General features: G+C 53.9%; 1 protein-coding gene and 1 long non-coding RNA gene across 5 annotated transcripts; one reads left to right on the top strand and one right to left on the bottom strand.

Annotated features, from left to right (window-relative positions):
* Positions 1–1,572: 1,572 nt before the first annotated feature.
* LOC125132138 (uncharacterized) lies at positions 1,573–6,299 on the bottom strand. 4 transcript variants are annotated; one of them, XR_007136150.1, is made up of 6 exons: positions 6,090–6,299; positions 4,429–4,568; positions 3,524–3,622; positions 2,343–2,413; positions 2,195–2,271; positions 1,573–1,601 (listed from the first exon to the last, which is right to left on the bottom strand). It is a non-coding gene; the product is annotated as an uncharacterized LOC125132138 (long non-coding RNA). The 4 variants fall into 4 exon arrangements; XR_007136147.1 differs by lacking the exon at positions 1,573–1,601 and adding an exon at positions 1,642–1,672 and having other exon boundaries at positions 6,090–6,296; XR_007136149.1 differs by lacking the exon at positions 1,573–1,601 and adding an exon at positions 1,642–1,672 and having other exon boundaries at positions 2,195–2,260; positions 6,090–6,295.
* Positions 6,300–7,278: 979 nt separating this feature from the next.
* Positions 7,279–9,810, top strand: HES1 (hes family bHLH transcription factor 1). Its single transcript, XM_047789010.1, has 4 exons — positions 7,279–7,657; positions 7,805–7,900; positions 8,155–8,242; positions 8,885–9,810. The coding sequence occupies exons 1-4, from the start codon at positions 7,550–7,552 to the stop codon at positions 9,433–9,435; spliced, it is 843 nt and encodes a 280-aa protein (XP_047644966.1). The 5' UTR covers positions 7,279–7,549; the 3' UTR covers positions 9,436–9,810.
* The last annotated feature ends 2,988 nt before the right edge of the window (positions 9,811–12,798 follow it).

Here is a 12,798-nt window from a genome sequence, read left to right on the forward strand (position 1 = left end):
TTCTCATAGACACAGTGGGGAGGGTTACTGGACTGGTGGGTGGAAAACCTGAGCCTAATTCTGGCTTTGCTCTTCCCTCTCTGGGGAAGTTGTTAAACCTTGGGCCAGTCGCTTCTCCCTGGGTTCAGTTTTCCAGTGCATTCAATGAATGGACCCATTCGGCCACCTCTTAGGTCCCATCCTCTGCCTCCCCCCATCCTTGTCCTATAGGCTGAGGATAATAAGCAAGATAACAATGATGGCAATCTTAATTGAAAAGATGCCAGATACATTCATCCTATATCAATGTCAGGTCCTAAGGTTTATCCAATTGATTTTCTTGGCTAGCTGAATTGTTTCTGTTTTTGATTTTTTGAGAAACATGACCCGATGTCACAATTTGAGCAGGTATCAGCAAACAGAAACATGGTCTGGGTTTAAAGGGGCTAAGGCTTCACCCACCTTCCTGAGCTTCCCAGAAGCTCCCAAAGGCACCAGCCCCAGCACTGTTTCGAGTCATTCACCACAAGTGTGCAAGCCAGCAGGCATGTGATCTCGCGGGAGCACCTGCCTTCAACCCGGGGCTTGCAGGCTGGCCTCCCCGCAGTTCTGCTCAGAGGGTTACAGGTTAGCTGACAGCACGTTTAGACCCTGCCCTCCAAGGCTGCTGTGGGCCGGCCAAATGTGGGAGTGAAGGCATTCCAGTGCCCTGCCCCCGCCCCATCAGGAAAGGCCTTCTTGGCAACCATCCTGTTCAGGGACCATTAGGAAAGTGCACTTTCCCTTGGTCTCACTGGCTCTAGTCAAGTTTTCAGGGGGGCAGGGAGGGGAGGGGTCAGGGGGAGGCTGCTATGAGCCAATGTTGAAAGCTTCTGTTTTCTGCCCTCGCCCCCAGTTTGCAGTGCAAGGTCCCAGCTTGGCCAGAAACCAACTAGGCAGTTTTGTTCCGAAGTAGCAACTTGGTTTTTATCAAAGATGGAATGCAGGGTTGTGGTCGTTTCTAATGCCTCTGCATGGCAACCAGGACTCTTGCTCCAAGCATTCCTGAATCCTCTTCTATGGGCAGACACTTGGCTTTCCCCCATCCTATCTCTGTCCAAATGCTGCATGCAGAGCAGCTCAAGTACCCCCCAAATTAAGAAAACAAAGTTCTGGAGACTCAAAGGACCTTTATTAAAGTGTCTATTTTAAATCCAAGTTCTAGCAGTGATCCCAACTCCATAAACCCCACCCTAAATTTCCCAAGGTCCACAGCACTGGGGAATGGTACAAAGGACTCCGAGCTGGCTTCTGGCCCCCACTCTGCCCTATGTTGCCTGAACCAGTCCCTGGCCCTCTCTGGGCCTTAGAGTACCCACTTATACATCGAGATTGCCTGGATCAGCTTCCTCAAGCTTTCTGGGTTACAAAAAACTTTGAGATTCTGCTAAAAGCTGTAGACTCTCTCCCCCGGGGTGGCGGCGGTGAGGTGGGGGTGGAATGATGCATTTGTTCATTCACTCATAAAGCTCCTGGGAGTTCCTGTTGCGGCTCAGTGGTAACAAACCTAACTGGTGTGCAGGAGGACAAGGGTTCGATCTCTGGCCTCACTCAGTGGGTTGATGATCCAGCGTTGTCGTGAGCTGCGGTGTAGGTCACGGATGTGGCTCGGATTCTACCCCCAGCCTGGGAACTTCCATATGCCAAAGAGGCCCTAAAAAGACAAACACAGGGAAAAAGAAGCTCTTTCTAAAGGTCCATTTCAAGGGCTTCAGAGGCCCCAGGGCGTTTCATCCATGAACCCTAATGTCTGAAATCCTGGTGATGCATTCAGCTGTGATGAGCATACACAGACTCTTGTCTAGAGGGACCATAGTAATGATTCTAGTAGAGGATCACAAAACTTCCAGACAGGAAGGATGCCCAAAAATGGAGGCAGCAAAGCAGTTATTACGCAGGTGATGCCCGGCTCCCCTCCCCTGCTGGTGCCCCCACCCAGCACGCGCGTGTGGGCAAACACGCGTGCACACCCGGCCAGGAATGTGCTGTTTCTGGGCACCCGGACCGCGGGGAGCTGGCTGCAGCCCTGCAGAGACAAACATCTCTTCTATGCTGGACTTTATTTTTCTCACGGTCTCTGAAAGGGCTGCGATCAGGTGATATGTGTGGGACTGCTCCCTGTACAGGTGTGGAGCAGGTACGAAGGGGAGGGAAAATCCGCCCAGTGTGTACTTACTCAGAGCTCTTTCAATAGCCCTCCCAGGATCACTCTTGGCAGGGCAGTTACCACGTCCCTGGCAGGCTGCAGGGAATCTGAGTGTGAGAAAGTCAGTCAAGCGGAGGAAAGGGGGGGGAGGGGAGCCTCAAGTCCTCAGGCAAAATACCTTTTTTTCTTCTTCTCTGGCTCTTTCTCCTTTCTTTAGCTTCAAACCAAACCCACGCACCATTCTGATACCTAGGGACAAAGGGGAGGCTCACTAGAGATGCGGTTATTTGTTTTCTAGTTTAAAGCAAACAGGTGACGCAATAAGATGGAGAAAAATCACCCTTCATGGGGAAGAAAGGGGGAAGGAGACAAAACACAGAAGCCCTGGTTGTATTTACTGGACATGATACAGTGGGAAACATTCCTTGTGTTCCACTGGTCTCACAGGGGGATCAAAGAAGTGACCTCCACTGATGAACAGGGTTCAGTTTTCTCTGTGCTTTGGGGTGCGGTCAGGGGACAGAGGGCAAGAGGATGACAAAAATAAGCGCTGTGCCTCTCCAAGAGAAGCTTTCCAAATCCAAAAGGGGGGTAGGAGCTTAGTTCCCCATTTGAGAAGATGCAGAGGGTGTCCCCTGGGTGTGCTATTCTCATTGCCCAGGATAAGGATGCTGAAAAAATAGTCTCCGAGCACATGTGCAAAGAGACTGTCTTCTTGAGTGGTCAGGATGGAAGGCTGATGATTCTAAGGGTTGGTTTTGGTTGGTTGGTTGGTTGGTTTGGGCCAGATACAAACTTATGGCAAAATTTTTACCAAGCCCAGTCTATCCAAAAATGTGAGTATACGTGGGTGTGTGTATGTGTGTGTTTTAAACTATTTGCTCATTCTCCCAGCCTAAGCACTCCTAAAGTGGCAATAAATGAGTTGTTGATTAACTATTTGACCAAGGAGGCTGTTTCAGGCACCCTAGTGAGACCAAGACTGCATTCAACATTCTCCCTGCAGCTTCAGGGTGTCAGACCCTGAGGAGATGACAGAGTCAGGGACCAAAAAAAAAAAAAGGCTCTTGGGCTAGAAGGGACAGGGGGTGGCATACCCAGCTAGTTAATTAGGACCCAAGAGTGGACAGCAGTCAATACCCAGGCAGAGTTTAATGGAGGATATCACTGGCTTGCACAGATTCCAAGGAAACCTGGAAAGGGTTAATGAGCTTCCCTGGGAAGGGTTTCATTCCTTGGAAGAATCTGGGTCAGGGTATTTATGCAATTTTTCAAAAGTCAGATGCTGAGGAGAGGCATTTTAAGAAGCTTGCAAAGTTTGGCGCGGCAGAAAGCAGGGTAACCTCATAGGCTCATCACCTTTAAGGAAGAGGATGTCAAACACAGGGAAACGTCACTTTTTTTTTTCTTTCTTTTCCAAAAGCAACAGACAATTTTCTGTCATCACCACTTTTCCATCTGTTGAAAATAAGAAAGCAAAGTCCTACCCCACTGGCCCAGGCTACAGGTCAACAAAGGAGGCATTGTTCATCATTTCTTCAGAACATGATAGGGCACAGCCCACGGTGCAGTGTGTTAGGAAAACACAAAAAATCCCAGAGAGCAGCCTGAGGAGTGAGAGGGAGTAAACTCAGCCTGCCATGAGGTACAGGTTTGGCTGCAGACTTGAAGGCTGTTCTGGAAGGTGGAAATGAGGCTTGGAAGGTAAATTCGGTCAGAAGCACAATGATTCCTTAGTTGGACTCCAGGCTGGGAGAGAACACTGCAGTGAAAGGTAGGCAGGTTTCTGTGGAACTTGGATCACTGGACAATGTGCAGTCAACGCCCAGGTGAGCTGGTTCTAGGCAGGTGCTTCCGGGTGAGTGTCACTCTACACCTGTGACCTAGGAACCTCCTCTACTGGCTTGAGCCTCCTAACTGGGCCCTCTGCCACCAAATCTTGCAAACCACTCTCCATGCTTTGGCCAAAGCCATCATTTTAGAGGAGAACCTCAATGTCCTTCCTCTGTTCAAGAGCATTTCCCAGCTCTCCATTATATCAAGTTAAATCCTAAGTCAATTAGCAGGCTGTTTAAAGGGCCTCAAGCCTCCTCCTCCTCCTCCAGACCCTTCTTATACTCCTGTCTGTCACACACTCTGGGCTCCAGACCATGTCCCCTGAATAAGGAAGGACCTCAAATTCCAGAGTCTAGGCTTTAGATGCCATGGCTACTGCCATCCTCCCCAGCCCATGTCTCACCACATTTCCAATGCCCCGGTCTTACCTATTTTTCCTGATACAAAGCACAGGCCACTTCCTCCAGGAAGTTTTCCAGGATACTCCAATTTGCAAGTAATTCAATTATCCTAAACTTCCACAGGATTTTACTTCTGTTTAGAAACCTGTTTCTCTTGAACTCAGGACCTACCAAAGGAACATATGGGGAAATAGGTAGATGTCAGCAGTATTTATTGAGTACAGTATCTCTAGGCCTTAGGCTTCTTGAGGGCTATGACTACTGTATTCATCCCTGTACTCCCCACACAGACCAGCAAGAGTGCGACCCACACAGGTGTGGTTCCCCATTTCTTTTAGGTTCTCCTGATCTCTTGGGCCATTATCCAAGCCCCAAGAGAAAGACATAATACAGGAATGACCAGTCATCAATCAGAAAACAGAGTCTGCCTGCAGAGTGGAGGTAAACTCCTTGCAGGCTGCCACTGTATCTCCAGTGGAAATCCGAAGGTTTAACACCGGGCCTGGCACAGAGCATACACTCCATGGTGAAAGGAAGAGAAGGGCTTGGCCAAGGTCACCCAGAGTCAGGAACCGCTGAATCTCATCCGGGATGAAAGCTGGTGAAATCATTTATAACATTATCTCAGTGGGGAACTCAGAGGAAGGAAGGAATGAAGTGACTGAGAAACGTGTGCCAGGCCTCCGGCGGCCTCTAGGCCTCGGAGGGCGGGGGGTGGGGGTGGAACATCAAACAAGACGCTCGGCTCCTGGGCTGCCCCGGGCCGCCCGAGACGCGCGCCGAGCTCCGGGGAGGCGGGAAGGGCGGAGGGGGTAGGGGCGAGGAGGCCGGCGACCCGGGCAGGCGGGCAGGAGGGACGAAGGGAAGGGGGAGGCGGCGGCGGCCGGCCGGCCGGGGCTGTACGAGAGTCGCCCGCCCCGCGCGGCAAATCCCCCAGGGAGGCCGCCGCCAGAGCCCTGGCGCTCCCGGCCCGGCGCCCGCCACGTGGCACCCGGCGGCGGCGGCGGCGGCTCCTCCCGGCGCGCGGCCCGGCCAGCCGGCAGCACGCAGCCGCCCGCACCGCCCGCCTCCTCCCGGCCGCCCGCCGGCGGCCTCCTGGGCGCAGCGAGGGGGAGCTGCCCGGCCGCCCTGGACCCGGGGAAGGGGCGGGTGGAGCGAAGCCGCTTTAACCGCAGCCGCCCAGCGGAGGCAGGAGGCTGACCCGGCCGCTTCCTAAGTGCGGTCAGGCATCTCGTGACCGCGGCGGGCGCCTGGGGCCCCGCGGGGGGAGGGAGGGCGGGGGCGAGGAGCAAACAAGAAGGCCCCTCCCCCTCCCCCGGGCTGTTGCTGGTGAGGCCCTGGGCAGAGTTAAAACCCCAAGCCCGAAATCAAGGGTGGAGGGGGGGTTGGAATAATCCCCCACTCTCCACCCCAGGGCGTGCGCTCCCCGCCCGGAAGGGCTGACCTTGGCCCGGGGGAGGTGTGGGGGGGGGCGGGTGGTAAGCGCCGGGGCTCGGCTCCCCGCCCGCCGCCCCCTCGGATTCCTGGCCCGGCGGGGGCCGGAGGAGGGGGGGGCCCCCGGACACACACACACACACACACACACACACACACACACACACACCCCACACGCAGCGCGCGCCAATGAGCCCCGGCCAGGCGCTGGGGGCGGGGTTTTCCCAGGCTCGAGCACAGCAGCTGCTATTTACCTTCTTGGCTTCTCCCGGGGACCAGGAACCAGCCCCCGCGCTCCGCCGCCCGCCGCCGCCCCCCGCCTCCCTGCCCCCGGGGCGCGCGCACACACACTCACACACGCACGCACACACACATCCTCCCGGCCCGGCCGCAGCCGCGGCGGCAATAAAACATCCTGGCACGTGCTTCGGCTCCAGGCGCGCCCTCGCCGGCCGGCTGATGTCAAACTGCAGCTCGGCTGGTGTAGCTCTTAAAGGGCCCGCGCGCGCCGGGTGTCGAGGTTGCCCTGGTCGCTCGCGGGGCGAGAAGGAGGGAGCGGCTGCCACTCGGCTCGCCACCTCTACGTGCAGCAAAACTGAGAGCCCACGGGTGGAAAGGGAAGGGGTGGCCAGGACGCGCGCGCGTCCCTGAGGCATTGCCATCAAAGCCCTCCTTGTTCATCTTTCATTTGAAATTCCATTTCCTTTCTGCTCAGTTGGAAATTATTCTGATTGTTTCCTGGGGAAGCGCTGGGTTCAAGGCCTCAACTCCGTAACATAAATGAGAAGACAGGCTGGGGTAGGGGTGGAGGGCGGGGATCAAAAACCACTTTGCTCTGAAAAACCTGCAAATGTAAGTAAGATGGAGGCACTTTTTCCTTTTCTGCATGCAGAAAGGAATTTTGTCCTTTTTCTGCATGGTCGACTTTCACCCCCCACCCCCGGAATGTGCGGAGTCTGAGCGGGAAATCACTTAGATGTTTCTGTAAGTCACACCCTGGCACATGTTCCCCCTTTTTCTTTTAACCATGCAATTATAATCTTTTATCCCTGTCCTTCTAAACCTTTTTAAAAATATATTTCAAGTGAACTTATTAGTGTCAAAGCAGCTCTATTACATGCGAATGGAAATAAGCAGCAAAGACCCCAGCCTCCAAAGAAATAAACTAGAGTAGATCAAACCCAATGCAGAAAAATCCTCTCTAAAGCAAAGCCCAGTAGGGAGAGTAATAAAGGGTTAAAATCCTTTTGATTGACGTTGTAGCCTCTGGTGCCCCGGGCTCAGGCGCGCGCCATTGGCCGCCAGGCCTTGTGCCTGGCGGCCAATGGGGGGGCGCGGTCCACGAGCGGTGCCGCGTGTCTCCTCCTCCCATTGGCTGAAAGTTACTGTGGGAAAGAAAGTTTGGGAAGTTTCACACGAGCCGTTCGCGTGCAGTCCCAGATATATATAGAGGCCGCCAGGGCCTGAGGATCACACTGGATCCGGGAGCTGGTGCTGATAACAGCGGAATCCCCCGTCTACCTCTCTCCTTGGTCCTGGAATTGCGCTACCGATCACCAAGTAGCCATAAGATATAATAAACCTTCAGCACTTGCTCAGTAGCTTTGAGAAAGTCTCAAGTAAAAGAGACATAAACAAAACAATTTTTTTTGGTGTGAAGAACTCCAAAAATAAAATTCTCTAGGGATTAAAAAAAAAAACAAAAAAACAGAAAATGCCAGCTGATATAATGGAGAAAAATTCCTCGTCCCCGGTGGCTGCTACCCCAGCCAGTGTCAACACGACACCGGATAAACCAAAGACAGCATCTGAGCACAGAAAGGTAAGGGCAATACCTGTATCTCTCCACAGCCCCTAAGGGATTAAGTCGGGATGGGTGGGGGCTCCTTTCTCCCTTTAAACCCTGGGGTGAAATGTCAAGTCTCATGGGAACTCAGGGCTCTTTTTCCTCCCCCCTCCCCTTTTATAGTCATCAAAGCCTATCATGGAGAAAAGACGAAGAGCAAGAATAAATGAAAGTCTGAGCCAGCTGAAAACACTGATTTTGGATGCTCTTAAAAAAGATGTAAGTGGGTAATATTGCCTTTTTTTAATTAAAAAAAATGAAATACTATTTCTTTGGTATTAAGAACCAAACCCCTTTGCCAGCGAGATCTCCCCCGCCTGCACTGCGTTCCCTTAGGCGGGAGGGCTGGGTCCACTCTACCCGGGGTCTGGGGGATGTTGGCGACGCGGCGGAGAGGAGGGACCCCCCACCCCCAGCACTCCGAGGCCGCTGGCAGTCTCTCACGTTCCTCCCTTGCCTCCTTTTCTGTGCAGAGCTCGCGGCATTCCAAGCTGGAGAAGGCGGACATTCTGGAAATGACAGTGAAGCACCTCCGGAACCTGCAGCGGGCGCAGATGACGGGTGAGGGCGGCTGGCCGCGTCCCCCTCTGCGGGCGTCCCTCTCGCCCCGCGGTGATTTCTTCCAGACTTCCGCCCGTGGTTGTGAGAGGCATTCAGCTACATTTTACTGCCTTGGCTCATTCTTGCGTTCCCACGGTCTGGGGCTTATTTATAGCCACAACTCCAAGTTGTTACTGTTCCGGAAAGGGAGGGAGAGAGGTTGTAGTGGCGAGGGCGGCGGGCGGCTTGGCCAGGGGGAAGCGGGTGGGGGCGAAAAGACTTAGAAGCGTGGCGGTCTTTAAGCTGCGCGGAGCCTGGGGTCATCTGGTTTAGCACTCCACTACAGAAGGAAAAATAAGGCTTGGTGGTGGAGAAGGGGGGAAGGGCATTATCCAAGGTCAAATCGCGCGGGGGTTAGGGGGAGGCAGGTCTGAGGTTGAGATCGGTTTAAATGGAGCGACTGAGAGCAGAGAGGGCGCGTCTCGGCTTTGGTCGCCAAGCTAGGATGGAGAAGCGATTGTTTTTTTCTAAGCCCATCCTAGTAGCCAGAGGCAGTTCTACGGGCGGGTGGTCAGGGAGGCGCACTGCGGGGACCTCCCAGGGCGGAGGAGGTGGCCTCGGGGCCAGGGACGTTCGTTGACCCGTCTGTCTCCTGGCCCGCAGCCGCGCTAAGCACAGACCCGAGCGTGCTGGGGAAGTACCGCGCCGGCTTCAGTGAGTGCATGAACGAGGTGACCCGCTTCCTGTCCACGTGCGAGGGCGTTAACACCGAGGTGCGCACCCGGCTGCTCGGCCACCTGGCCAACTGCATGACCCAAATCAACGCCATGACCTACCCTGGGCAGCCGCACCCAGCCTTGCAGGCGCCGCCACCGCCCCCGCCAGGACCCGGAGGTCCGCAGCACGCGCCGTTCGCGCCGCCACCGCCACTGGTGCCCATCCCCGGGGGTGCGGCGCCCCCTCCCGGCGGCGCGCCCTGCAAGCTGGGCAGCCCGGCTGGAGAGGCGGCAAAGGTGTTCGGCGGCTTCCAGGTGGTCCCGGCTCCCGATGGCCAGTTTGCCTTCCTCATCCCCAACGGGGCCTTCGCTCACAGCGGCCCGGTCATCCCAGTCTACACCAGCAACAGCGGGACCTCCGTGGGCCCCAACGCAGTGTCGCCTTCCAGCGGCCCCTCGCTCACGGCGGACTCCATGTGGAGGCCTTGGCGGAACTGAGGGGCTCAAGCCACCCCTCCCCCCAAACTCCCCAGCCCACCTCTCTTCCCTTGGGACACTAAACAGGAACTTGGACTCTGGGAGAGGGGAGAGGACTGTTGTGATTAACTGGTTACTTTGGGGTTTTTTTAATTTCTAAAGTTACTTTTTTTGTAGAGAAATGTATTAAGTGACTGACCATGCACTATATTTGTACATATTTTATATGTTCATATTGGATTGCGCCTTTGTATTATAAAAGTTCAGATGACATTTCGTTTTTTACACGAGATTTCTTTTTTATGTGATGCCAAAGATGTTTGAAAATGCTCTTAAAATATCTTCCTTTGGGGAAGTTTATTTGAGAAAATATAATAAAAGAAAAAGAGTCAAGGCTTTTATGTCTTAGAACTGATTATTTCAGAATATGTGAAAAAGGAAAGTCTTGGGAAGAATCTGGATAACGTAATCTGAGATTTCAGGAATTGGCTATTTTTGTTACTAAAAGAACACTTTTTAAATCCATCAAACCTTTTACCAGTCCTCCTTGGACTAACAGTCCATTTAATTTTCCAGAACTCATCTGATATGGCTTCTCTGATCAGTTTGTGGTCAGTCAGTCTCTTCAAGGACTTGAAAAACTTCTTTAGTTGCAGTTGGTAAGTCATTCAGTCCTGGTTCTCATACTAGCTCCCGAGGAAGGTTGATGTGGGCTGAATTCCTGAAGTTAATCAACCCAGGACTATTGTTCACTGCACATTTGCAGGTGGCTCCTCCAGTGCTACTGCGCAGGGGTAGCTGACCAACATCCCAGGTAAAACACTCTTAATAGCTGTGGCCTCCAGCCTTCAGGGGTTGGAGTCTCCCTTTAAGTAGTCAACCCTTAGGTACAGCAAGACATTCCCTGTACCAGCAGCTAAAGGTTTGAAATGCCTCTCTGCACCCTCTTCAAGCAAGCTGAGAAGGTCAACAGATTCCTTCTGCCAAGGAACAGCTAGTTAGACTCCCAAGTGGAGCCTGAGTCCAGATGATTAACACCAGACATATGTTTTTGATAAGTTTCTGTGCTTGGCTCTAATAGAGAAAGCATGTGGGGGCCGTGCTGGCAAGCACACAAGCCATCTTCCCCTTTTAATACAAACAGCAAGCGACCCCTTTGCTTGGTCATGCCCCATTTCCAGGCAAGATGTGGGCTCCAGATAGAAGCAAAAGGGTTGTCTCGGGTTTCAGCTCACATAACCCTCCTTAACAAGTCCTAACTCAAAGCGGACAGCTTTAAACTGTGCCAGGATCTGCAGGGAATTTCTTCCAAATCCCATCACAAAGGCTTGTCAGATTTTGTCAGATTTGGCCAGGTGTTTGACTGCATCCAGGTGTTGGGGAAATGAAAACCACGAGCCCTGCGAGACCAGACACATCAGCCGCGCTGTGGGTCTGGCGGGCTCTCCCTCCTCCCCCACCGCCCACCGGTCCTCCTCCCGGCCCTGGCCCCTCCCGCGGCCTCCCCTCACCCCCCTTCTTTTGGAAGGGCTTCTGGGAGAAGGATGAGGCGGGAGAGATCAATCTTTGAAGCCTTCCTAACAAAGATAAAGCCAACGATTTTCTGTCTTGTTTCAAAAGCTTTACCTCTCCCCCGCCTAGCTGGCCTTTCCCACAGGCCAGTGAGAAGAGCCGCTCTATCACAGGAATGATCTAGCAGACAGCAGTCAGTTTTCTACTCAAATACCTTCCACCCAGCTTCAGACCCAGAGTGAGAGGTTTAGAAGATGCTTTTAAAAATGTGGCTCCTACTCACCTCATTTTATGTCTATGAAAGTTGTCCAACATACTCCCCCCACCCCCCCCCAAGAAATGCACTCGCGCGCGCGCGCGCACACACACCCCCCCCTTCTTTATCATATCATTTTTCTGCCATTTCCCTATTGTTTAAACACAAACGTATTAACATTTGCTCTTTTAAGACATTCAACCCAAGCTCAAAGGCCTCATTTGGTAAATCTGTCCTCTGGCCGCACTGAAAGGGTCTTGGCAGAAATAATGAAGACATCAGGGGTTCATTTTTATAAAAGCGCCTTCATGTTCTTAAAAATTGAAATCACAAGACCAACTCAAAACTAAATCTTTGTCTTTCCTGTTCTGAAGGAAAACAACTGGAAAAATGGATTTTATTAATACCATCAAAAATACACAGATATGGGGGGTGATAAATTAAAGGAAAAGAAGTAAACATTTGTTCATTTGAAAATAATTGGTGGTTTATAAATGGTCTTTTTTCCTGAAATTTGGCTTAAAGCTAGTAGATGAGGTGTGTCTGTACAATATAAAAAGAAAGGGGAGATTGGGGCCCCAATGGGGATTTTCAGGCTCTTGTGCCAGCTCTGCCACCGAATTGACTGTGTCACTTTGGATGAGTCATTTCCCTTCTCTGGGACATTTTCAAGTCCTTAAAACGAATGCGTTTATATCTAAGGTCTTGTGCCCTCCTGCACCCAAGCTCTTTCTGCAGTAATTAGTTGAGGGAAAGAAGCTGCAGTCTCGTCCCCACTCGGGTCCCTCTGGCGGGCCTGAACTAATTACACAGCCTCAGGTAGCACCCAGCTGCCCCTCTCCCCCGCCCCCGGGTGGTGCCGTTGGCTCCGGGAGATAAGGCGCGGCTCCCAGCTCCAAGTCCGGATGCGGGCCGCAGGCCTCAACCACGGAGCGCATTAGCCTCTCAATGGAGACCCTGGGGGCCCCGGCGCCCCGCCGCCCTTCGCAGCATCCGGAGCTGGAAAGGCGCTGAACTGGAAGATGGGGGCTCTCCTGGGTGTAGACGGGAGCCTTCTCTTGGCGGTAATGCCGCGGCTGGGAGGCGCGCCCCATTCCACCCCTCGTGTTGCTGGAGTGGGGACCCAGGGGTTAAGCCGGACCCCCTCATCGTCACTGCCGACCCGGGAAACCTGTCATTAAAGTCAATTAACTTTTCCCACACCCCTTGGCCGGTAACAACCCGCTGCTAGCTTCCTCCCCGGCTCCTAAGTGCAACCAGATGGGCGGCCGAGCTGCCCCCGCCGCGCGCCCGCCGAGGCCGCCGGGGGTTTCAGGGAGGCCGCGGGGCCCGCGGCCCGGGCGGGGAGCAGGCCGGGGCGGCCACGCCGGGCCAGCCCCGGCGGCCCTGCGGCCAAGGTGGTTTGCTTAGCAGGCCCGGCTGCTTTCTGGCAGGAAATGAATAGCTCCCAGATGAGCTCAGGCAACCTGAGAGGTCGTGAGAACGGCGCGAACCCCCGCCTGTGCAGCCGGCAGCCTGCCAGGCCGCGGGGGGAGCGGGCGGCGGCGGCGGCGGCGGGAGGCCGGGAGGCCCGGCGGGCGGGCGGGCGGGCGGCGGTGGCTGGGGGAGAGGGAGGA

The sequence above is a fragment of the Phacochoerus africanus genome, chromosome 1 (genome assembly GCF_016906955.1).
Source record: "Phacochoerus africanus isolate WHEZ1 chromosome 1, ROS_Pafr_v1, whole genome shotgun sequence".
Classification (NCBI taxonomy): domain Eukaryota; kingdom Metazoa; phylum Chordata; class Mammalia; order Artiodactyla; family Suidae; genus Phacochoerus; species Phacochoerus africanus.